Source organism: Ischnura elegans, chromosome 1, assembly GCF_921293095.1.
Source record: "Ischnura elegans chromosome 1, ioIscEleg1.1, whole genome shotgun sequence".
NCBI lineage: Eukaryota > Metazoa > Arthropoda > Insecta > Odonata > Coenagrionidae > Ischnura > Ischnura elegans.
In genome coordinates this window covers 4,550,249-4,577,434 of record NC_060246.1, presented here as the reverse complement: position 1 = coordinate 4,577,434, position 27,186 = coordinate 4,550,249, and the positions used below count along the sequence as shown (strand labels likewise).

General features: G+C 39.1%; 1 protein-coding gene across 1 annotated transcript in view; it reads left to right on the top strand.

Annotated features, from left to right (window-relative positions):
- The window catches only part of LOC124154944 (ubiquitin-like modifier-activating enzyme 5), a 59,025-nt gene that overhangs the window by 30,478 nt on the left and 1,361 nt on the right, over nt 1-27,186 (top strand). Inside the window, exon 6 of the mRNA XM_046528711.1 lies at nt 1,084-1,313. Within this exon, the coding sequence (XP_046384667.1) occupies nt 1,084-1,313 (230 nt within the window). The remainder of the gene's footprint in view (nt 1-1,083; nt 1,314-27,186) is intronic.

Here is a 27,186-nt window from a genome sequence, read left to right as displayed (position 1 = left end):
AATGTACAATTTACCAATATAGTTGATTCTAGGGTACAGTACATAATTATGTACCCGTGTAATGACGGAAAGGCTATTGTTAAGCATAAATAGCAGAAATAAGTTGTGAAATATACTCTGTGCTACCGTTTGTAGACGAGGAAGTTGTGGCAAAGCAGGGAAAGTGGTTCTTTAGCAAGCACGCCGTGTGCAAAATGTTGAGCAGAAGGTATTTAAACTGAATCATTTGCTCCGGAGTATGTATGAGGTAGAGTTTAACCAAATGGAGGCAGTGCTTATGCTCATACCTTTTGCTCAAAGTAAATGCTTGTGCTCCGAGCTTACGCTCATGAGCATCTGCTCAACTTTTATTCAGCCGGCCCATAATGTTCAAAAAGCTCTCTAAGTATGTATTGATTTTAGTAGGCTACTGCCTACAGTAGTAGTGCAAAGAGTAGATATCAGTGGGGTAGGTTGTTATATTCTCTTCAAAATTGGACCTGTTAACAGGAAAGTAAAAGTGATTTCAGTTTCTTAACCCTTTATAACCCAGAGCTGTTTCCGGGAGAAATGAAATTTCAAGATTTTTCATTTGGAAAACTTGAAAATTTTACGCTCTATGATAATAATCCTGGCAGCTAAATATTTCGTCATTAAATTTTACTCTACAAAATAATATTTAGTTTAGATATTTCCTAAGTAGAGCTGAAAGTTTACACATTTTTGATGGTGCTTAGAAGCAACATTGGGTTATAAAGGTTTAAAGGCTTTCAATTCATTCATATTGCAGTGTGTGCTATAATATGGGTATTTTGCCTTCTCTCACTTTAAAATCACATGCAGAAAAGGGGTAAACTATATAGCCATTGAACATGAGTGATACAGTCTTTGAGCATATGCAATTTGAAGCACTCTGGTGCTGACGCTGTTGACCTAAGTATGATGGAAGAAAATATTCATAAGTTTATAACTTCTGCATAATGTGAACCTCAAGACTTAGTTTGCACTAATGGAATTCAAGGAGCTGAGGTCTGTGATATTGATCTGGGAATTTAATTAACCTTTGAAAGTATTATCTTGCAATGTTTTATTCTATTTTCACAGGTACCTCCTCAATTTTGGAGAAATATCGCACTACTTAGGATATAGTGCTTTACTGGACTATTTTCCAAAAATGAGGATGAAGCCAAACCCTGCGTGTGAAGATGGTAACTGCCAGAAGAAACAAGCTGAGTATGCAGAAGCCGAGAAGTTAAGGCTGGAGAGGGAAGGTGACGGTGGGAGTGGAGAGATTGTCAAGGAAGAGACAATTGTGCACGAGGACAATGAATGGGGTGAGACTAGTTCGTTTAAAAATCGTATATTATGGCATTTTGGCTGTCCACATCACATGAGCATATGCCATGGCATTAATAGTCCAAGAAGGCTATTTGGGCCTCCTACCGGGTGGTCCCTCTCCATTCTGCCGACGTTTCGGAACTGGAGTCGTGTCCTGAAATGTGGTCAGAATGTAGAGAGACCACCCGGCTGGAAGCCCAAATAGCCTTTTTGGACCATATTCGCTGAGAAAGCATCAGATCTTACTTGGTGTCAATAGTGTTGTCTAGAGAAATTAGTTGGTTTTATTTCCAATAGTTCATATTTATTCCACCATTGTATTCAAGTTAGGTGGGACGGTAGGTTACTAGGAGTTAAAATGTTGCAGTTGGCAATATTCTGAGATCACAGTGGCAATTGCAATTGAAGATAGAAGAAGCTGAAGACAATTAGCATTCTGCAGGCACACCTGTTCTTCTATGCCAAAACGCAGTACCATCCTCGAATACGCTTCGTAATATTTGAATCCACACCTTGTTGCCATTCATCCAGTAATTACCTCCTCGTAGTCGAAGAAAATTTTAAGCCAGGTTTGCCCTTTTTCAGTCCTTTGCATAACATCACTCATTTTAAATTGTTTGCCTCTTGCATCCTAATATGTACTATTAAACTGGAATAATTAGTCGCAAATGTACAATCACATTAGTTAAATATGTCAGCAATTAGGATAATGGAAAATCAAATAAGAACTGATCCCACTCCTCGTCTTTTATGACATTGAGGTCGTTGGAGCATCATCGGCTGAAGTCAAGTGATGTACTCGAGCAACCAGCTATTTACGCAAAAGAGTCACCAAAAAAGTTAAACGAGAGAAAGCATAATTAGGAATGAAAAGTGAATGCAATTTTGCACCTCAGCACAATGAAATGTCAAAAATGATTTTTAAAAGGTATTTACAGTAGTCAACTTGACTAGGTTAATTTTTAGGACTAAATACAGTCAGATCCGGATTTAACGTCTTCGCATTTAACGTTTTTCCGCATTTAGCGTTTATTTTTTTGGGTCCCGATTCATTCCCTATTAGGACAATGTAAAAATTATCCGTATTTAGTGTTTCCGCATTTTGCGTTTTTCCGCATTTATGGTCGTAAAAATTTGTCCAGCTTAAGATTTTTTTGCCTGATTTAACGTTTTTTCATGGCGGTTCATCCAAATCTTCGAATTAATGCTCATCAACAAGAACAGTCTCATGAAAGTTTACCAAGAGTCGATAGAATCTACCGGGGAATGCTTCTTCAACTGCTTTCTTCCGCGAGTGCAGCGCTGTGACCTTCAACTCGCAAGCTGGGTGATTTGTCTTCTCGTAACGTTTCGCTCCCCTTCTGATCCAAACACCAGGCACTTTTTGTATCAGATCCGATCTAATGGAGCAAAGCCATCCCTTAATAACCTCGAACTACTTTATCCTTCACTTCTTGAACTTGACTTCGATGATACGTGACGACTGATGACACGAGTTATCCTCCGAGGGCCGCTACAATAACGGTTTTCTCGTTATGTTTTTAATTGATGGCTTATGCCCCTTTCAACTCTACTACCTATAGGCAGTCGATTATTAGCCCAATATTTTTTCAGTCGGCTACTTTCTCTTTTCAAAAGAGGAGGCCCAATATCAATTGCGCAGTTCACTAGAAGATTCTTTATATAATCCATTTCAAGGTCAGTTTTCACGGAGGAACAGCGAAAGAATAGAGGAAGTGTTTCCCCTGTCATGACCGTGAGTGAGAGCATTCTTTCCCTACAGAACAACATTATTTTAAATCGTAATTTAGATATCCCGGAGCCAATTTATCGACATGTGGCTGGTTGATATTGCTGTCGATTCAAAAATATTTATCTGGTGCTAATTAATGTCAAAAGAGAATGACAATCGGAGTTTTGATGAACTATCACGGTCCATGACTCTAAATAAATTGCTCATGCTGGAAAAAAAAATCACCGCATACTCACTCAGAATAGATGAGCGCGGAAAAATACGAAAATCCGGCAGGTATCCCTTGGTGGTTGACTTCGACATCATAACCCTGACGAAATTGCCAAACTCCAGAGGCACTGACAATTTTTCGGATGAAATCCAATTCTGTTGGAAGATTAAACATTTTCACTTAACAGAGTTTAGCTAATCGTTATTCAAGGTCAAACCAAATTTTATTAAAAGCTGACGAGAAACAAGGCGAGTCGGAGTCAAGGTGATCAGTGCGCCGCGTAAGCAACTTCTCCCGGCTCCATTCGACCTGCATAAGGCCGCGGATATATGACAACGAATCTGGTGTTATCATCGAGTTGAATCACCATCGACTTGTACGCATACTAGAAATAAGATTCTACTTTTTTGGATGACCTTGAAATCCAAAATGTGTGCATAGGAGGCTTTTTAAAGGCTCATAAATCCCTTGTTTCGCCGAGGCAACAGAAAACGTTAAGTTGGCAAAATTCCAGAAAACCTCCCTTTTACTAGATATTCGTTAGTTGAGAATTCGGGATTAGCGATCTTCTGCTGTCCCTTTATTTTACTCATTCCTCATGATTTTTCGAGTACCTACTTACACCTTTTCTTATTATACTAGAAATGCTATTGGCAAATGGAAGGAAATCCAGGTGGCAGCACTAAGTTAGGTGTCATGGCCGAATAGGGAGGATCGCCCACTTTAGTACGTTTGTTTGTGTGGAACGATAACCTGCGAATACCCGAGTTTTATGTTCTTATTGAAAGCGTCATTGTTCTTATTGACAATTGCATCTGGAAGGGAATCCAGGTGACAGCACTAAATTAGGTGTCATGGCCGAATATGGAGGATCGGATGCATTTGTACGCTTGTTTGTGTGAAACGTTAGCCGGCCAGCACTATACTGTTTAGCCGAATATCAATGGCATTATGATGAAAAACTTAGAAGGAAAAGTTCATGAGCAACAAAATGTGCGGTGTTTATGATTGCACCGACTAGTGTGAGACAAAAGCTATCTCTCTACATAGATTCCGCAACACACCTAATTTGGGAAAGAAGTGGGAGCACGTCATGAGAATGGGCAGGAGTGAGCTAGCATGCTAGTTTTATTTAGGAAAAAAACAAGAATGGGTCATAGAGAAACATATGAAGGCATGACACCTTCATTGTATCATTTAATGCCTACTTAAAAATTGTTTGCGTAAGTATGGAGGTGTCAGAGGATGAGATGCAGACGGAAAGAAGGTTGAACAAACTTGCAATAACTATCAATGAATTTTCAGATATCCAATAAGCCAGGAAAGTTAAGGTTGGGGAAATGATTCGAATCGTGACAACTGAGAATTATATGAATATTCCCGGCCGACTACCCACCAATTGCCGGGGCTAAGTCTGCTTGAGACAAGTAATTTCTCCCAAAGTCGCACAAACTTTTCCCAGGCGATCCCCCCCACGATCGCCGCGACATCTTCCGCCCGGGGGCCGGTCAAAACCGGGTCGGCCCTTAAAACATCTGTCTCTTTCTCATTCAATAACTAGGCCCTGCTCTTCCGAATACGATGCGGTACGAAACCCCGACGTTTCTAAGGCCTGCGTGCTTCGTTGGGTTAAAGGATTTCTCGAGTCGCTTTGCCCAAATGGCCAAAATTCCGGGGCCGAGGCACGGAGACCCTCGCGCGACCCGTCTCGCCACTTCCCCATCGATCTTCGCTAGCCGGTGAGAGTCGAGTGACTCCACATAGCAGTCAAAACGCCAATGCAAGGGGAATTCCACTCACGACCACACCGACGTCGAATTCCCTTAAGAAGAATAGATTATTGAGGACGGATGGCTTATGTGAGTAGATGCCTATCATATTGTTCAATGATTTTAATAATGATATATCTCTTGTAATGATGGTGGATAAAATCGTCAAACAATACACACGAAAACGGAAAAAGAAGCACCAATTTTCTTCTGAAAAGCTTGTATCTCGTGTGACATACCATTAATAACGCTTGTTTGTATGCTAAAGCCCATTGCAAGAACCAAATACTCCAACAGTGCTTCAACCATGACAGGTTACAGTATTCCGCCTCATAGCCCTCAACGAGGGACCTCTTGATGTCTCTATTGAACTCCAAAACGTCAGATGTGGAGACAATTACTTCATCCATCATTCACAACTGAGATTTACCATAAACATCAGTATTCGCTTCACAAAATTGCTGAAAACACATCCGTTTCGCACACCGCTAGGCTGTAGCATTAGTAAACAAACCGGCCGATCCTCCATGTCTCATTTCTGAAATTGGCCACCAGATGTCAGCTACTTTGATTCCTGTTGCCAATAGTCACCTACATGTCACTTTTACAGAAAAAATTCTAAATTTCATCGAGACCACTGAAATATGCATAAAAATGGAATCACTAATGTCCATAATAGTAATCCGTGTGGGAATGCTTTTACGTTAATGTATATTAGAATTTTCTTAAAATATTTCATTAAAACTAGTGATGGGTCGGTTCGATTCCTCGATTCTTCGATTCCTCGATTCTCGGCCAAGAACCGGAATCGAAAATGAGTACTTGCCATGGTGAAAAATCGATTCCGATTCCAGTAGTACTTGAAAGCACAAATTTATATACGACCGCGTTTCCAAAAGTCATTTGAATTTTCGTGCCACGTAATCGTAATAAAAAAACTAGAGATGGGTCGAATAGCAGATTTCTCGAATTCGAATATCGAATTCGAATATTAAATCATTGCTCGAATATTCGAATACCTCGAATTTCGAATACCTCGAATACTAAATGATGAATGCTGGTATATTTGACTCAGTTGCCTATGCAGCAGGCAAAACAAGATTTTGGGGAGTAATTTTGATTTCCTTTAAATGATTCGAACAGGAATTTAGCTGATTAATGAATATTTTAATTTTATGGAAACAATTGGGCAGATAATTAATTCAACTAACATCGCTTTACCCCCACTCCTGCTGCCAAGTGCTAGCTGACAATCCGAGGCATTTTGCAAAATACAAGCTCTTTTCCACCGGATTTTCTTCAATTATTTTCAGTCCATCTTTGGGAGTTCTCACGAGATAAGAAGATGAATTGGAAATGCTATCAGGGAGAAACCAAATATTCTGAGAAAATATCCCTTTGTCTGGGACTGCAACAATAAAGATTTATAGCACCACTCATAAATTGTAACTTGATATATGATTTCGAAAAAAAATACCGCATCAACTTCCGAGAAGATCTGCTGCTCATATCGAGTTTCGCCAGAATGCTAAGTCTCCGTCGTATTTTCACATTTATTTATTTGCGTAAAATGCTTAAATAAACTCAGAAATACGTCGTGTTTGGTCTTATTCTTTTTGAAATTACGCGCACATTACTAATATTTCAATTCAGTAAAGGTGTAACATCAATTGACGAAAGTCATTCTTAGACACCTATTGTGCTAATAGATGACTCATGCAGTGGTTGACCTCCACAGAAATGGGGAACTTAGAAGCTGGTAGAAAAAAAAAGGTCAGTGGGGGAGAAAAGGGAGGGCCCGAAACACGTTTCTATTGTTCTCGTGTAACTTGGTATTTTTTCGAAGCTAAGGTCTTCGTAATATGATCCCTGCGCGAGTTGTGACCTTTTTTTATTTGGAAGAAGAGGAAAGACTCAGAGGGGGGGCTAGTGCTGAATGGAGAGGGATACCGGATCTTGGGAAATGCGCTAATGTAAGTATCCCACGGTACTCACACAGCTATTGACGTCCAGAAATGGGGAACTTAGAAGCAGGTAGCCAGAAAAAGGTCAGTGGGTGAGAAAAGGGGGGAGGGCGTGAAACACGTTTTTATTGTTCTCGTAACTCGATATTTTTTTCGAAGCAGGGGTCTTCGTAGTGCGATCCATTTTTTTGATTTCGGAGAAGAGGAAAGCGTCAAGAGTGGTTGAGGCAAGGGCTGAATAGAGGGGGATAGCGGATCGTGGGAAATGCCCTAAGGTTGCTATCCCACGGCACTGAGGTTCTCCTGGTGGGGCGAATCGGGGATTTTCGGATTTTTTCACCCGACCATTTTCGGTTCCCCTCGTCGAACTCTTTTTACCGCTAAAATCCACGAATTTGATGTAATTCGTCAACTTGCGTAAAACGGCGCTGCGAGCACTAAATGACTACAGTTCTCGACATTTTTCCGAGTCAACTACCAACGACGTGTGTGCGACAGTGTATGATGCGAAATTCAAAGTATTCGAGGTATTCGAGGCGGCACTTTTCGCATAACTATTCGAAACCTCGAATATCGAATACTTTCTAATATTCGAGGTATTCGAGTATTCGCGGATACTATTCGCACATCTCTAAAAAAAACACATATCTTGTGCGAGTACTCGAGCGTTTCGAATAGCATTACGAACGTCGATCGAGTCGAGTAGTTAAGGTTACAGAGCTTTCGAGGCTAGTAGGTCCAGGAATCTGTCGACAGGAAACGCTATCGTGAAACTCATGTAGTAATACAGTTTTTAAAGCCGATAAGTCATTCTAATGCCTTGGCCTGGTAGTTTTAGTTTGCCGAATACACTATAGTTGTCGACGTGGGCGCCGAATACCTTTACGGCGGCCGATCGTCTTCCGACCCGGCGCACACTGGTCCGAAATCGGAAAAAGCTGGAATAAAGTCCAAAATGACCTTTTTGGGGATAGAGACTTGAAAATTGGCGTCAATACTCATAAATCATTACCAGATATAGATTTATATGCCATTTTACATAAATACGACCCTTTAGTGAGATACAGTGGCCCATACATGACCAATTTTTCAATGCCACGCCAGATATCATTTTTCCTCAAAAAATCTTTGAATTTATCCAGGTGGTGTTGCGTTGGTATAAGTTTAATGTAGTGATGGGTCGGTACGATTCCTCGATTCTCGGCCAAGAACCGGAATCGAAAACGAGTACTTGCCAAGGTGAAAAATCGATTCCGATTCCAGTAGTACTTCAAACCACAAAATATACGACCACGTTTCCAAAATTCATTTGAATTTTCGCGCCTTGTAATCGTGATAATAAAACACATATCTTCCTGGGATGTGCGAGTACTCGAAAATTCAAGTCGAGTCGAGTAGTTGGTACTCGACTCGAGCGTTTCGAATAGCATTACGAATGTCGAGTCGAGTAGTTAAGGTTATGAGCTTTCGAGTATAGTAGGCCTAGCGATCTGCCGTCAGGAAGTGCTATCATGAAACTCGTGTTATAATGCAGTTTTTAAAGCCGATAAGTCATCCTAATGCCTTGGCCTGATAGTTTCAGCTTGCCGAATACACTAGTTGTCGACATGGGCGCCGAATACCTTTACGGCAGCCGCGGCGGCCGATCGTCTTCCTACCTGGCGCGCACTGGTCCGAAATCGGAAAAAGCTGGAATGAAGTCCAAAATGACCTTTTTGGGGATAGAGACTTGAAACTCAGCGTAAATACTCATAAATTATTACCAGATATAGATTTATATGCCGTTTTACATAAATACGACCCTTTAGTGAGATACAGTGGCCCAAACATGACCAATTTTTCAATGCCACGCGACATATCGTTTTTCCTCAAAAAATCTTTGAATTTATCCAGGTGGTTTTGCGTTGGATGAGTTTAATGGGATATAAAAATGCAATATTCCTTTGACATAGTGCTTTTCTTGTATTTTCAATGACTTTTGAAGATTTTGGCTCTCATCTGTCTGGTTTTACAACGCAAAATGGCCGACCCGTTTTTCACGTGAAATTTGACATAAAGTAGACATTATCTTTCGTTTACGAAAAATATAACTCGGAAAATTTGAACCACAATATAAAGTAGAGATTTCTAAAGATTACTAAGTAGAAATCTGGAAAAGAAAGTTTGCGACGAAGGAAATAAGAGCGATTTTTCAATCGCGCGTCAAGGCTGACCTACACGCCGCGGACCTCTGAGGCTCGGTAACTGAGGCCGATTTTTCAAGTTTTTTAAAACATTAGTCTTGAAAATCGTCATGTAAAGCATGGATAATCGTCTTAATTGACTTAAAACACTAAAATGAGGATGTTAAAAAGGATTATGTATAGATCGACTTGGCCATTTAGCGCATTACTCGAAAGAAAATACTAAGGATTGGATATTTTTCGGAACCATCCCACGCATAAGAAATATGGCTCGGGTATTGAAGTAAAGTGAAGAAATTAAGTCACCATGCTTAACCCTTTCCAGTCCAAATAATGAATATGCAGCAAAAAAATTTATTTACTGCACTAAAATGACTTTGAAAGTGTTATATATGTGCAGAGAATCTTTAGTGCGTTCAAATATATATTAATACAAAATTTCAGACCTGATTCCAAATGGAATCAGTGGCCTTTTTCAAAGCAATGATTTCCGTTCTAACTGAAGTTTCATTTAAATAGTATACAGGTTTAAAACAACATAAAATTTGTAAATAATGTACAAATTACATTGTTAAATTATCAATTTATTTAATAAAACAAATTTTTGAACTTCATGTAGATTACATATTACCTTTTACATGAAATACAGGGGACAAATATATCATTTTACATGAAAAGTTTTGAAACTGTTTTTTTCGTTGGAGAAGCACAATGGTAAGTTGCATTTCTCGCACTTCACTCGCGTATAACTTTTTATGCACAATTTACATCTATTTTTAGTATTTACATGCAAAGGCCAATGATCAATCCCATCGAATCGAACATCGGCCACCGGCCGTGGTGTAAAAGTTCTTTTCGCCACTCCTTTTCCCTCCACACTCGGTGATGAAGATGGTCTTCCTCTCTTATTAGAGATATTGGGACCAAAGTAGAGTAATGCATGAGCTACAGATAATTTGAACTCAATCAAGGGCATATATTTTTCTTTCAATTGCTCACAATGTCTGCGGTATAACAGCCAAGCATTTACAACACTGAGGTCGATGAAGTGAAAAATCACCCTGAGGTAATAATGCTTCCCTTTGAGGTTTGTTCTGTAAAGTTCCAGAAGCATATCTTGTTTATCGACTCCTCCCATTTGCTTATTGTACGCACAAACAATATTTGGCTGTGGCACGTCTATGTACCTTTTTTCTGCTACAGACCAGCGTCGAACATTTTCCACAGGATGAGCCCCAACAAAGTTGGAAATTAAATACACTGGTTTATTGTCCAGCCATTTCAAAACAAACGTATTTTCACTTTTCTCAAGTCTATAATCAAAGCTACCCCTCCCTTGTTTTTTCAACTCCTTGTCACTTTTCAAAGTGCATTGCCCTAGCCTATTTCTACGGATAGTTCCTGCAGCTAAAATACCATCTTTCCTTAGTTGCGAGAATAGTTTAGGCGAGGAAAACCAGTTATCACAATATAATTTGAAATTTTTGTGCTTAGGGATATTTTCTGCTAGCCGAATGACAATATCACCACTGATTCCAAGACCAGATTCTTTTACATTAGTTTGCTTGCCCAGATAAATTTCAAAATCATACACAAATCCGCTAACCCCTGCACGAGCAAAAACCTTCACTCCCCACTTGTGTGGTTTGCTTTTCATATACTGCTTCAATGCTGTATGAGCTTTCAAAGGAATCATAAATTCATCCACTGAATTATGCTCTTCCGGTTCCACTTTCAGGAAGTTTTTCCTTAGAGCATTTAAAAATGGCCGGATTTTGAACAGTTTATCGTAAGCAGGATCATCACGGGACAACATATTGTCATTATTATTAAAATGTAGATTACCTCGCAAAGTTTTGAATCTATTGCGAGACATGACATCTGCAATTTGACCATATCGCGACTTTTCACTCCAGAACATGGAGTAACTTGGCATTGTGACAATGCTCATAATCATATGAATTCCTAGGAGCTGATGTATTTCTTTGTCATTAGTGTTTACATTTTGGCATTTTTCCTGCACTGAATAGAGATTAGTTTGCTCTACAATATTACTTATCATATCATTATCAACAAAAAGCTTGAAATATGAAAATGGGGTGCTAATTTCATCAGGAGGTGGTGAAAATTGAGAGTCACATGAGGAATCAACATAACCTAGGTCTTCATAAGTCCATAATGACCTATTTACTTTTCTCTGCGATTGGTTCATTAGATGCGGATAACGTTGTGCCAAAGGCATGTCATCATCATCACTATCATCACTACACTTATTTACTTCAAAAGCAAGTCCGACATCAGGGATGTTCGGAAAACCCTGTACCTCGGTATTCATAACGTCAGGTCCGACTGCTTCTCTATTCAAAAGCCAATCCGGGTTTTCCTCTGAGATGTCTTCATCATCTGAGATGTCAATATCAGAGATGTCACCTTCTAAAATGTACACTATTTCCTTAGTCGTCAATGATGTCGCCATCGTCTGAAATGGAAATGATTCGGTGAAAATAAAATCTATTTTCCAAAATCCCTGTGGCTTTACTAAACATAAATACACTGAAAAAACAATTAGACAATTCCGTTCATGAGATATTCAATTAACACGTTCCGTCAATTCTAATTCGTATTTAAAATACCAACTATTTCGTTGGATCTCAACTAATGAGCTTACTTTCAGTAAAATGATGCTTTGCAAACTCGGTCAAACTTAACACATACATCTGGGCCACTGATTCCAAATGGAATCATGTTATATTTTATAAAATTACAAAGACATTTCCTCTCGCAGAAGCTTAAAATCTCTTATAATCAATGTCAAACAATGTCGAAAGAGCTCTTAATTTTTATGGTCAAAATACTGCACTTACCTCCGTTTTTCATTCATGTAAAACTCCGCCGATGAACTCCGAAGAATACTCACAAGCACATGTGCAGCAATCTTCATCAATAGCTGAAGATCGTATTTATTCTTGAACGGCGAGTCATAAAACCTGGTGGTGGCACTATGTACTACGGCCGCTAACGCTAAATAGAGTCCGCGGGGGATTTGAATTGATGCTCGAAGCAGGAAAGCGACGTGATTCCATTTGGACTCACTGGACCGGAAAGGGTTAAGAGAGAGAAAAATGAACAGTTTCCACGAAAGGCAACAACTGATACCCTTTTTCCCTTTCCACCTTCGCTGAGGTGAGTCGCGCGGAAGGGGGAGTTTTCATATCACAAGGCATCTTTTAGCCTTTTTTATTACTGCGTCCGTCCGATGTGATATTCATTTGTAGCGTTTAGTTTCTTTCTTGAACTTAAAAAAAGCAAGAGGTTTTAACGCTGATTAAATGATGTGAGAAGTATAGAATTTTTTTGGCTCTACAAAACTAAAGTTTAGTTCTATAGTTCGTTCGCTTTGTCCACTTGAATTCCATGGAGATTCAAGGTCCAAATAAATCGTTGATATAATTTTTAATAAAAATTCCAGTCTCCAAAATCTTGCAATTTTGGTAGGAAAGTACTTGCCCAGTCACACAGCAAAAGCCAATTTTCTGCAGACAGTAATACTGTAACATGGAGATGTCAAAACATGCTGGCTGAGCATGTAGAATAATTGGATTTTCTGCTTGAGAATTTGAAAGGGCCAAATATTACACTATTCATATATGTACTTAGTATGTAATCTTTATTATAGCTGCGAAAATTACTATACTCAGGGCTCTCCCTTGTAGTTTGGATACATATATATTGTCGACATATTACTTGGGGTTAATTAATTTCAATTTTAACAGTTGAAGACAGATAGAACAGTTGAAGACAAATTAATTTTCATTCATCTCCTACTTCTGGCAATAACCATCAACGATCCTCATTACATTTTCCTTCTTACTTAAGGCTAGACATTCATCATAGAAAATTGGAGTAGAATATATTGTAGTATGCATTGCTGTATTGCCTGGTTCAGAAATTATCATACTCGACTTGATACTTGGGAGTAATTTTCAACTTGACTCGAGATCAAAAAGTGCTACTTGGAAATCCCTTTTATATTCCAAAGGAGCAAATGCAGACTAGGGAGCCTGTGACAGGTATATAGTATCTTGCAAGATACAGTGATGCATTTGGAAAGTACCCAAAGTCACCATAGCAAACACTGTTGAAGCTGAAGTGGAAGCTTATTTATCATAGATGAATGCACCACCAAATTCCTTCCCTGGGAAATACTGGAAGACTTGTGTCTCCTACCCTAGGCTGAAAGTATTAGCGAAGAGGTTTCTTGCCATACCACCATCCACTGTGTTCAGCGAAAGACATTTAGTTCTGCAGGAAAAGTATGTGATGTAAAATGCAACAGGCTTTATCCTTGGATATCCTAGGATATCCTAGAAAGCAAAGCATCTTAACTCTGTCAGCTGACAGAGTGAAGATGCTTTGCTTTCTGAGCAAAAATTTAAAGTCTGTAAAAGGAGACAAAATTTGTGAGACATTATTGATAATGATAAGATATTATCAATAAAAGATAGATATTAAAGGAGATACTTTTATTTTAAATTTAAGCATGAGTGCTAATACTCTAAAGTAATACCTATCATGTAACATCACTTTTCAGGTACCTATATTCTGTTTTGAAATTTAGCTATTATATTTTAATTACATAGTGATGATATGAAAGATGCTTTTGTGTGACTGACTCTTTCACAGAGTAATATTTTAAAAAGTGGTTTTCTTGTTGCCTGGAATTAAGTGATATTTTTCTTGGAGCCTATGGCATCAGAATCGATGGAATCGGTATCGGTAGAATCGGAATCGAAATGTCAGAATCGGAATCGGGATCGGAATCGATAAAATTTTGGAATCGACCCATCACTAGTTTAATGGAATAAAAAACGCAATATTCCTTTGCCCTGGTGCTTTGCCTCTACTTTCGATGACTTTTGAAGATTTTGGTTCTCATCTGCCTGGTTTTACAACGCAAAATGGCCGACCCGTTTTTCCCGTGAAATTTGACATAAATTAGACATTATCTTCCGTTTACGAAAAATGTAACTCGGAAAATTTGAACCACAATATAAAGTAGAAATTTTTAAAGAGTCATCATCATCATCACTGGTCAACAATCCTAGGATTGGTTTGACGCAGCTCTCCACTCAGTTCTCCTATCAGCTAATCTTTTCACTCCTACGTATTTCTTCTCTTTCACATCTCTCTTTACTTGTTCCATATATTTTGTTCGAGGTCTTCCTTTTCCATTCTTGCCTTCCACCTGTCCTTCGACGATTGTCTTCATCAGGCCATCATGTCTCGTGATGTGGCCTATAAGGTTGTTCCGTCTTCTTATTAAGGTTTTCATGAGGCTTTTCTTCTCTCCTACCCTTCTTAGGACTTCCTCGTTACTAACTCGGTCGATCCATTTGATTTTCATCATTCTTCTGTAGCACCACATTTCGAAGGCCTCTATCCTTGCTTTCTCCGCTGCGGTCATTGTCCATGCCTCACTTCCGTATAGGAGCATACTCCAGATGTAGGTTCTTATAAATTGTTTCTTTACATCCATATTTTAGTTTCCTGCTGTAAGAAGGTCTCTCTTTTGGTGGAATGCTCTCTTCGCCTGGGCTATTCTGCTGATAATTTCTTTCTTGCTTCTCCCGTCACTAGTTATCTTGCTTCCCAAATAACAGAATTCATCCACTTCTATCAGTTTTTGCCTCCCTATTTTAATGTTGGTCTTGACTTCTTCTCTTCTGCTGCATACTAAGATCTTGGTTTTCTTCGTGCTTATTTTCAGTTGATATCTACTCATTACCCTACCCATATTAACCAGAATATTTTTCAAATCCTTCTCTGTTTCTGCTATAACGGCTATGTCATCGGCAAATCTTAGCATGCTTATTTTTTCTCCATGGATATTCACTCCCAATGCCTTTTCTTTGATTTCCTTAAAGGCTTTTTCAATGTAAACGTTGAAAATTACGGGTGACAATGTACAGCCTTGTCGCACTCCTTTCTTAATTCTTGCTTCTTCACAGCTGGGCCCTGATTTTATCACGGCTATTTGGTTTTTGTATAAACTGTGGATGATTCTTCTGTAATTATAAAGAACCCCAATTTCCTTTAGGATTCCAAGCATTGTGCTCCAATCCACGTTATCAAATGCTTTCTCTAAGTCCACAAACGCAACGAATGTTGGCTTGCTCTTTTCCATTCTCTTTTCTATGAGCAGTCTTAGGGCCAATATTGCTTCCCTTGTGCCTTTGTTTTTCCTGAATCCAAATTGGTCCTCATCCAAGTACTCTTCTGCTTTTCGTTCTATTCTTCTATAGATGATCCTTGTCAGTATCTTTGAAGCATGTGTAGTAAGGCTTATGGTCCTAAAATCTTCGCACTTCTCCGCTCGTTTCTTCTTAGGAATAGGGATTATAATGTTCCTCTCGAAATCCTTTGGTATCTCACCTGTCGTATACATTTCACTAATGATTTTGTATAGCTGGCTCAACGTCTTCTCTCCTGAAATTTTTGATTAGTTCTGCAGGAATGTCATCAATGCCAGACGCTTTATTTATCCTGAGGTCTCTTACAGCCGCATCAAATTCCGATCTTAAAATTGGGGCTCCCATGTCATCGGCATCCACTTCCCTCTCGTTTTCGATAGCATTCGTTCTGAGGCGACTTCCTTTGTACAAATCTTCCAGATATTCCTTCCATCTCTTCCCTTTTTCTTCGTTTTCAATCAATAGTTCTCCGTTTTTGTCCCTAAGGGTATTACATCTTACGCCCCTTTCCTTAAAGTGGTTCCTCACTATCCTATAAGCGGCCTCTACTTTTCCATGTTTAAGATTGTTTTGCACGTCTTCGTAAATGCTTTTCATCCACGTTTCTCTAGCCTTCCGCGCTTTACGACATATTTCATTCCTTATCCTCTTGTAACGATTCTGTCCTTCCTCTGTTTTCGCAGCCTTGTATTTTCTTCTTTCTTCAATGAGATCTAATACTTCCTGTGTGATCCATTGTTTTTTCATAACGACTCTTCTTTTACCAAGAACTTCCTCAGCTGCTGCCTGCAGACCACTTCTAATGGTTTTCCAGCTCTCTTCGATTGGTTTGTTTGTCGTATCCTCTCCTATTTTATTTTCTACAGCCTCTTTAAAAGCCAGTTGATGCTGAACCTCCCTCAATTTTTCAACCTGCCATATGTTTTTCACGGCTTTCTTCAACTTTTTAAATTTAAGGTGGCATTTCATCATAACTAGGTTATGGTCACTATCGATATCTGCCCCTGGATAGCTTTTGCAGTCCTTCACCTGGTTCCTGAATCTTTGTTTCACTAGAATGTAGTCGATTTGGAATCTTCTACGGTCTCCTGGCATCTTCCACGTGTATCTTCTTCGCAGGGGATTTTTGAATAAAGTGTTGGCAACCACTAGCCTGTGCTCTGTGCAGAATTCAAGTAGCCTTTCTCCTCTTTCATTTCGGTTACCCAACCCATATTTCCCAGTTATTATTCCGTCTTGACCTTCTCCGACGACAGCGTTCCAGTCCCCTAAAATAATAAGATTTTCTTCCCCTCTTACCTGCTTGATAACTTCCGCTATATCTTGGTAGACATCTTCTACTTCTTCGTCTTCATAATCTGACGTAGGCATGTAAACCTGTACCACTACAGTAGCTACGGGTTTGGTATCTATCTTCACCATTACTATCCTTTCATTAAACTGCAGGTAGCTTTTAACACGCATCCCGGCGCTCTTTCTAAGCATTATGCCTACTCCAGCATTACCATTTAGCGATCCCGTGTGTATCATTCTGTAGCTTCCACTCCAAAAGTCTCCTTCCTGGGGCCACTTCATTTCGCTGATGCCTAATACATCGAGGTTCATTCTTCGCATCTCCACCTTCAAGTTCTCTAGCTTACCGCAGGTGCGAAGTGATCTGACGTTCCATGTTCCTATCCGTAACATTCTATCTCGTTTGACCGATGTACCCTCTCGAGTAGTCCCCGCCCGTAGATCCGAATGGGGGACTAGTTTACCTCCGGAATATTTTACCCGAGAGAATTCCATCATGTCATTATATAAATTGAGTGGAGTAGCTGTGACTCCTCGGGATGATAATGTGGTGGTTTCCCCTTGCCTTCCACATCGCAGTACTACAGCCGTTAAATTAAATGTTACCACGCCCGTAGTGGAATGTGTGTCACTGTACCGACCAGTATGGTCTCCACCTTCGCACATGTGAAGAAGAGCTGCTGCCCTCTCCCCCGGGTGATGAGAGGCATAATTATTGGCGGCCCCCAGTCGCCAAGTCACGGTATCTTCACAGGTTTTGGTATCTTTTAAATGGCCTACCTTACCCAAGGGAAGCCCAATACCCCCTCAGAATACTGCCGCTTTTTGTCCACGACTGCTTATTCGACGAGAGAACTCGCTTATCTCGCAGCTAACCTCTATATCTAAAGGTCGACCCACCATCCGCAACCCGGTGGACGCACTCGGTGGCTTTAAGCTCAGCCGCAAGTTTTAAAGAGTACTAAGTAGAAATCTTGGAAAAAGAGTTTGCGACAAAAGAAATAAGAGCGATTTTTCAATCGTGCGTCAAGGCTGAGCTACACGCCGCGGAACTCTAAGGCTCGATAACTGAGGCCGATTTTTCAAGTTTTTTAAAACTTTAGTCTTTAAAATCGTCATTTAAAGCATGGATAATCGTCTTCATTGACTTACAGTACTAAACCGAGGATGTTAAAAAGGATTATGTATAGATCGACTTGACCGTTTAGCGCATTACTCGAGTGAAAAAAAAAAATTGTAAAAAATAAAAGGATTGGATATTTTTCGGAACCATCCCGCGCATAAGAAATATTTCTCGGGTATTGAAGTAAAGAGAAGAGATAAACTCTGCATGCTTAAGAGAGAGAAAAATGAACTGTTTCCGTGAAAGGTAACAACCGATACCCTTATTCCCTTTCCATCTTCGCCGAGATGAGTCGCGTGGAAAGGGGAGTTTTCACATCACAAGGCTCTTTTAGCCTTTTTTATAACTGCATCCGTCCGATGTGATAATCATTTGTTGCGTTCAGTTTCTTTCTTGAACTTAAAAAAAAACAAGAGTTTTTAAAGTTGATTAAATGATGTGAGAAGTATAGAATTTTTTTTGGCTCTACAAAACTAAAGTTTAGTTCTATAGTTCGTTCGCTTCGTACACTTGAATTCCATGAAGATTCAAGATCCATAAAATCGTTGATACAATTTTTAATAAAAATTCCTATGTTTCCAAAATCTTGCAATTTTGGTAGGAAAGTACTTGCCCAGTCACACAAGTGTGTACCAAAAGGCAATTTTCTGCAGGCAGTAATACTGTAACATGGAGGCGTCAAAACCTGCTGGCTGAGCATGTAGAATAATTGGTTTTTCTGCTTGAGAATTTGAAAGGGCCAAATATTACATGATTCATATACATAGTATGTAATCTTTATTATAGCTGTGAAAATGACTGTACTCAGGGCTCTCCCTTGTAGTTAGGATACATATATATGGTCGACGTATTACTTGGGGTCAATTAATTTCAATTGTGCCAATGGAACTATTGAAGAGACATTAATTTTCATTCACCACTTACTTCTGACAATAACCATCAACGATCCTCATTATATTTTCCTTCTTACATTACTAGGCTAGACATTCATCATAGAAAATTAGAGTAGAATATATTGTAGTATGCATTGCTGTATTGCCTGGTTCAGAAATTATCATACTCGACTCAATACTCGCGAGTAATTTTCAACTCGACTCGGGATCAAAAAGTGCTACTTGCACATCCCTATTATATTTCGAAGGAGCAAATTCAGACTAGGGACTAGCATTACCATTTAGCGATCCCGTGTGTATCATTCTGTAGCTTCCACTCCAAAAGTCTCCTTCCTGGGGCCACTTCATTTCGCTGATGCCTAATACATCGAGGTTCATTCTTCGCATCTCCACCTTCAAGTTCTCTAGCTTACCGCAGGTGCGAAGTGATCTGACGTTCCATGTTCCTATCCGTAACATTCTATCTCGTTTGACCGATGTACCCTCTCGAGTAGTCCCCGCCCGTAGATCCGAATGGGGGACTAGTTTACCTCCGGAATATTTTACCCGAGAGAATTCCATCATGTCATTATATAAATTGAGTGGAGTAGCTGTGACTCCTCGGGATAATAATGTGGTGGTTTCCCCTTGCCTTCCACATCGCAGTACTACAGCCGTTAAATTAAATGTTACCACGCCCGTAGTGGAATGTGTGTCACTGTACCGACCAGTATGGTCTCCACCTTCGCACATGTGAAGAAGAGCTGCTGCCCTCTCCCCCGGGTGATGAGAGGCATAATTATTGGCGGCCCCCAGTCGCCAAGTCACGGTATCTTCACAGGTTTTGGTATCTTTTAAATGGCCTACCTTACCCAAGGGAAGCCCAATACCCCCTCAGAATACTGCCGCTTTTTGTCCACGACTGCTTATTCGACGAGAGAACTCGCTTATCTCGCAGCTAACCTCTATATCTAAAGGTCGACCCACCATCCGCAACCCGGTGGACGCACTCGGTGGCTTTAAGCTCAGCCGCAAGTTTTAAAGAGTACTAAGTAGAAATCTTGGAAAAAGAGTTTGCGACAAAAGAAATAAGAGCGATTTTTCAATCGTGCGTCAAGGCTGAGCTACACGCCGCGGAACTCTAAGGCTCGATAACTGAGGCCGATTTTTCAAGTTTTTTAAAACTTTAGTCTTTAAAATCGTCATTTAAAGCATGGATAATCGTCTTCATTGACTTACAGTACTAAACCGAGGATGTTAAAAAGGATTATGTATAGATCGACTTGACCGTTTAGCGCATTACTCGAGTGAAAAAAAAAAATTGTAAAAAATAAAAGGATTGGATATTTTTCGGAACCATCCCGCGCATAAGAAATATTTCTCGGGTATTGAAGTAAAGAGAAGAGATAAACTCTGCATGCTTAAGAGAGAGAAAAATGAACTGTTTCCGTGAAAGGTAACAACCGATACCCTTATTCCCTTTCCATCTTCGCCGAGATGAGTCGCGTGGAAAGGGGAGTTTTCACATCACAAGGCTCTTTTAGCCTTTTTTATAACTGCATCCGTCCGATGTGATAATCATTTGTTGCGTTCAGTTTCTTTCTTGAACTTAAAAAAAAACAAGAGTTTTTAAAGTTGATTAAATGATGTGAGAAGTATAGAATTTTTTTTGGCTCTACAAAACTAAAGTTTAGTTCTATAGTTCGTTCGCTTCGTACACTTGAATTCCATGAAGATTCAAGATCCATAAAATCGTTGATACAATTTTTAATAAAAATTCCTATGTTTCCAAAATCTTGCAATTTTGGTAGGAAAGTACTTGCCCAGTCACACAAGTGTGTACCAAAAGGCAATTTTCTGCAGGCAGTAATACTGTAACATGGAGGCGTCAAAACCTGCTGGCTGAGCATGTAGAATAATTGGTTTTTCTGCTTGAGAATTTGAAAGGGCCAAATATTACATGATTCATATACATAGTATGTAATCTTTATTATAGCTGTGAAAATGACTGTACTCAGGGCTCTCCCTTGTAGTTAGGATACATATATATGGTCGACGTATTACTTGGGGTCAATTAATTTCAATTGTGCCAATGGAACTATTGAAGAGACATTAATTTTCATTCACCACTTACTTCTGACAATAACCATCAACGATCCTCATTATATTTTCCTTCTTACATTACTAGGCTAGACATTCATCATAGAAAATTAGAGTAGAATATATTGTAGTATGCATTGCTGTATTGCCTGGTTCAGAAATTATCATACTCGACTCAATACTCGCGAGTAATTTTCAACTCGACTCGGGATCAAAAAGTGCTACTTGCACATCCCTATTATATTTCGAAGGAGCAAATTCAGACTAGGGAGCCTGTGACAGGTATATGGTCAAGATACAGTGATACATTTGGAAAAGTACCCAAAGTCACCATAGCAAACACTGTTGAAGCTGAAGTGGAAGCGTAGTTATCAGAGATGAATGCACCACCAAATTCCTTCCTTGGGTAATACTGGGAGACTTTTATCTCCTATCCAAGGTTGAAAGTATTAGCGAAGAGGTTTCTTGCCATACCGCCATCCACTGTGTTCAGTGAAAGACTTTTTAGTTCGGCAGGAAAAATATGTGATGTAAAACGAAACAGGCTTTATCCTGACAGAGTGAAGATGCTTTGCTTTCTGAGCAAAAAATGTAAAGTCTGTAAAAGGAGACTAAATTTGTGAGACATTATTGATAATGATAATATATTTTCATTAAAGATAGATATAAAAGGAGATACTTTTATTTTAAATTTAAACATGAGTGCTAATATTCTAAAGTAATACCTATGAGGTAACACTTTTCAGGCATGTTCTGTTTTGAAATTTAGCTATTATATTTTAATTACATAGTGATGATATGAAAGATGCTTTTGTCAACTGATTCTTTCACAGAGTAATATTTTATTAAGTGGTTGTCTTGTTGCCTGAAATTAAGTGATATTTTTCTTGGAGCCTATGGTGTCAGAATCGATGGAATCGGTATCGGTAGAATCGGAATCGAAATGTCAGAATCGGGATCGGAATCGATAAAATTTTGGAATCGACCCATCACTAATTAAAACAATTGTCATCCTCTCATTACTTATTTTTACTACCCATTTTTTAGCTGATTCCTGAAAAGTATTATCCAACAGAGGGCAGAGAACATTTCATTAAAGATTTTTTTGCTGCATTCAGCACCTTTTAGTTACTTAAAATAATATTTTTTATTCATAAAAAGCCATTCCAATCATTACAGACCCTAAAACCTGAAAAACCTTAAATCAGGATTCTACTGTATTCACAATCTGAGCGGTAAATCCTAAATAAATATATTTAATTTTAAACAAATGCAATGGAAGAGGTATGTAAAACCCAGGGAACTAAATATATTTGCGTAATTTAGGCAAAGTTTGTTTTTTGGCTTTTGTTTGTTGATACTAGTACCAGAGATTCCCCATCCGCCTGGCCAGTTTCAGGCAGTTTTTCGTAAATATCATTCTTATCTTATAGTGGATGTATACTTTCATGTGAATATTTAGATTTGTCACAAAAATTTTCTTCTAATGAGTGCCTTCACAACAACTTCTTGTCACATACAGCTTGGCTAGCTTGAAAAAAACTGAATTTGTCCATAAGAGCCCATGTTAAATAATCCTAATTTTACTGTGAAATATCTCCAAAACGGCACATGGGAGCCCCTTTTTCTGTGGATCATTGTAAGTGCGTCTTTCAAAGAATGTACAGTAGAACCTCACGTAAGAAACTTTCAACGGAAAACCAAAAAAAAGTTTCATATATGAGGTATTCCGGTATTTAGCATGAAATCCTTTCCAATAGGGGCCGGTTTGTTTCCAAGATGTGATTACTCATTTGGAGGCAAGAAATTGAAGCCTAATAATTGTATTTACTCACAAGCAACACCACATATGATGTATTTCTTTAAGAGAGACATAATTTTGCATTCCTGAACAACATTACCCATGGTTGGACGTCTTGGCAGCCAGGCATGTCCTGGCAGAGGCAAAAAGTTTTCAGAGATGGCTGTATCCCTGCTTAAGAGTAGCGTGGAGGGAACTTTCAATGCAACACACTCTCCGGCAGAAGGGACGTTTAGCCCTGGTTAAGCCTCTCATTACAACCTGGCTAATTCCAACACAGGGTTCATATCCTCCCTCCCTTACCTCATGGCAAAAATGACCCCAGCTGTCGGTTACCTCCCTCTAAATACCACGCCATAGATAATACATAGCACACGGCACCCGGCAGTGGTGTAAGTATGGGGGGGATGAAGGCATAGATCCCCCCAAAAGCCTCAGAGAAATGAATAAAAATATTTAAAACAATTGTTTATTTTTGATGTACAGGAACTGCATCAGCTTGAAGTTAAAATTTTAGCGCCAAAATGATGTAAAATATATTTACAGGCATGTCCTATTTTTTTTAATTTTCCGGGAATCCTCAGGGGAGAGGGGAGCCGTCCCCCAGGTACTACCATCCCCCCTCCAAAGCATATTCCTAGTTATGTCACTGGCACCCAGGATATTCCGCAACTAAGATTTTTCTGGTGCTTATATCACTTCTTTTAACACTAGAAGGACGGCAGGGGTCATTTGACCCATTTTCAGAATTCAAATTTATTTTTCTTTCATTAAAATATATTTTTTAATTTTGAAACTTTTTGACTTTGTTCATTTTGGTATATATTTTGATAAATTAGTGAAAATTCAACAATAATGTTTTGTTTTAAATTTTTACGACATGTTATACCTAGAAGGACGGCTAGGGGTCATTTGACCCACAACTGGTTTTCGCGCTATTTTCTTGCCCGTGGGCACTTTAGTGCCATGTATATCATATAATCAGCAAGAGGATAGTGTGGTAAATGATTTGCATCATTTTGAATCTGGAAGTCCCCGGTTCAATGCCAGTTTCGTCCCAAGGGCTCTTATCTGTATTCAAAAACCTAGGCATAGCGACTTATTGTGCACAATCTTTTGATATTTTTTGGGCAGCGAAGGGAAATAAAACCTTTTCAATCATTGATTTGCGTAAATTCATGTAATAATGATATTTTAACTTTGTTTTAGTTATTGTTCAATAATTATTGTATTACCCACACCGGATCACCCAAGTCACCCAAGAATTTTTTCCGTCGTCCGAGTTCAGAGCTCTTAGAGACATTATTTTCAAAATCGACTCATCAGGTTTACGTATAACTTTCATTTTTCTGGCCTGACGGCACTGTCACTTGACCTAGCCCCTTTGCCGTGTGTCCAACATTAGTGCCACCTGACCCCGTCGGGGTTTGGGGCGGGTTACCTGCACGCTGCGTCCTGGGGAAAAATCCTGTCTCTTTTTGAGAGAGCGGAGGAATTGGGTGGACTGTAAAATTCTACTGTAAATCCTACCCTTGGAATCCGCACATAGGTCGAAGAAGAAGCATTACTGCAAGTTCCTGGAAGATACGAATCAGGGTACGGTTTGCGGTTGAGTCCCTGCCTTTCGAACGCAATTAGCGTTACTTCGGAAAATTTTGCCCTTTTGTATGAATATCTAACGCTCTCCAGCTCTCTATACCTCCAATGCAACTAGAGAAGATTCTACCTCAATGCGCTTTCGTTTGTAGGTTTTTTCGCATGCATATCAGTAGCAAGTTGAGGAAGAAAGTAAGAAGTCGAGAAATATATCAAGAGAAGAGAATCGTCGTGATTCAAATAGCTGTAGGGAATTTTGAAGATCAGTCTGGAAGTGAATCGTAAACATCAGTTCAAGGACATTCTGACCAATCCATCAACATCTGCGTGTGATGGAAGCGACGAAGTCCAAGATTGTGAATCCGATGGCGACTTTGGCGTGATAGCAAATGCACAGCTCTATCCAACAAAATGCAACTGTCCTTTTATGAGGTAAATTCCAAATAAACCAGACAAATTTGGAATCGAGTACTGGGTTTTGACAGATGTGAAATGAAAATACAGCCTAAATGAATTTCCATATTGTGGCAAAGATGATGATTGGCCATCAAATCAAGCGTTGGGATAATAAATAGTTACTAAAGTGACCATGATATACAAGAATTCAGGAATAAATGTAACTTATAGCAATTATTTTCCATCCATCCTGCTGGCAGGAAGTCATAAAAAAATGGAAAACTTCTCTTGCACGGACGATCTGAAAAAAAACAGGCGTGACGCACGAATACCCTAAAAAATCCGTGTAATCTATTTAACGCGAGTGTTCAAAAATACCTTAGGCCATACTCTTTCGTAGAATCAGGCAAACTAGAACAATAATGTACTTTCACTCAACAGCATGATCTCAGACGACACTATTTCCTAAACGAATAAAAGAATACCAGAGACCATCCTATTTCATATTAAAACTACAAAGCGGAAGTAGGTATGATGGATAGCATGTATCAATTTATTTACACGTCTACAAATCCAACAGCCATATCTCCACGGGCACAAAAAAGGAAAAGGTGCCGAATACCATCAAATTGAATCATTGCACCAATTTCCTTTCCATTTTCCAAATTCCTTTTCATGTGCAAATGGCTCGTGTCCTAACACCCCCTGCCACATGCTATTAAGCGGCTTGCGGGTTAGTGTGTAGATTTAGGTGTAGATGAATAAATCGTCCAATGAACGCATTCAGCGCAAAAAAATATTTTGTGGAAACAGCGCTGAAAAAATACTGTCTGTCTGAGATTTACAACAAAGTAATAATTTTTAAAAACTTTAATGCAAATTTTTTTAACCCAGTACCCCGATTGTTTAAACATATAACATAACTTTTGTATTGCGTGTATGTATTTTCATTATTTGATTTGCAATCGACTACTACATACGGTTTAATTCATGATTCTTTAAAATAATTGTTATTAACTTTTGACGATAGAAATAATATTTAATAATGTTAAATAGTGTTTTTAATGAACTGATTAGACATTTAATACGATTAAACTGAATATTGGTTGAAAATGAGGCATTTTATTCCAAAATACATATTAGGGGTCAAATGACCCCTAGCCGTCCTTCTAGGTAGCGCGAAACTCCCGTCCTCCTAGTGTTAAGTGAGCAATTTAAATAACTGCGCAACTGCCATCAGTGATGATAGAACAAAAGTAGATCAAGAGCCCTGAAAAATCTCACCTATCTATCATGTTTACGCACTGAAAAAGAATTTTTCCTTGAAATTTTAGCAATAGTAGATTGAATCTATTGGTTATAGCTTCTCTGTCAGCATTCTTCCACAAATTCAGCGCCGGGAACTTCGACTCACAAGCCGTGTGATTTGTATTGACGGAATTATTTACTTTCCTACCTCTGATAACAACACGGGACACTTTTGTACTTTGATATAATGGTTATAAGCCATTTATGAGTTGAAAGGAACTGCCCTTTCTTTCACGTTTTGAATTTGACTTTAATGATTACGTGACGACTGACAATGTGAGTTATTCTCCAAGGTCATTAACACTAACTCTCGTTCTGTTAAAAAATAAACGCTTTCCACTTGGCAGACTGCCTCCCTACCTACCTCCTTCCTTAGCTATTCAAGGTCCGACTATGTTTCATTTAAAACCACTGAGTTACAAGTTGGGTCAGTTTTGATCTGCGCACTGCATAAACAACTTTCCCCCGGCGCAATTCATCCTGCAGATGTGGGATAAGCCCGCAGAATGAGACCACGCATGATTTTTTTGCCATCGTCTTGAATCACTATCAACTTACATTCACTCTGCAATTATGAAAATCTTTTTTGGATGACCTCGGGAGCCAAAATTTTGGTACGTGAGGATTCTTAACGGCTCATTTGGGCATTATTTCTCTGGGGCGTTGGAAAACATAACCTTAGAAAATTTCTAAAAAATCTTCCATCAGAGACAGATGTTCCATAGTTCATAATTCCAGATTGACGATCATCTACCATAGCTAAAATTAATATCTAATAAACAGCATCGCTCATTATTTAAACTTATTATTCTTTATCGACATACCTATGTAATGAGCACATACTACCCCCGCTCCTGTGACTAAAATCGGCGTGCGTACCCCAATCTTCTCGTAGAGCAGTTCTCTGACAAGTAAGTCGTTTAAGTGAGGTGCTGTATTTCATTTCATTGTACTTGAAAAATACGTTTCAAACACAAGGTCGTCGTGTGAGTGAAAAGGGTGAATGAGGTTGGAAATACATGGGTTTATTTGGGGTTATTCTCCGTACCAAAAAAACAAATCTGTGTATAAGTGAGGTCATCGCAAAACTGAGGGTCGTATAACCGAGGTTCTTCTGTATGTTCAAAGTTTCATCAAAGTCTTGTTACTTTTACCAAGACACTCTAACTATGTAATGTACCTTAAAAGGACCTCTGTCTAAACCAGGTGGACAAGCAAAGATCGCTATTCCTAAAGCTGTAGTTGCACC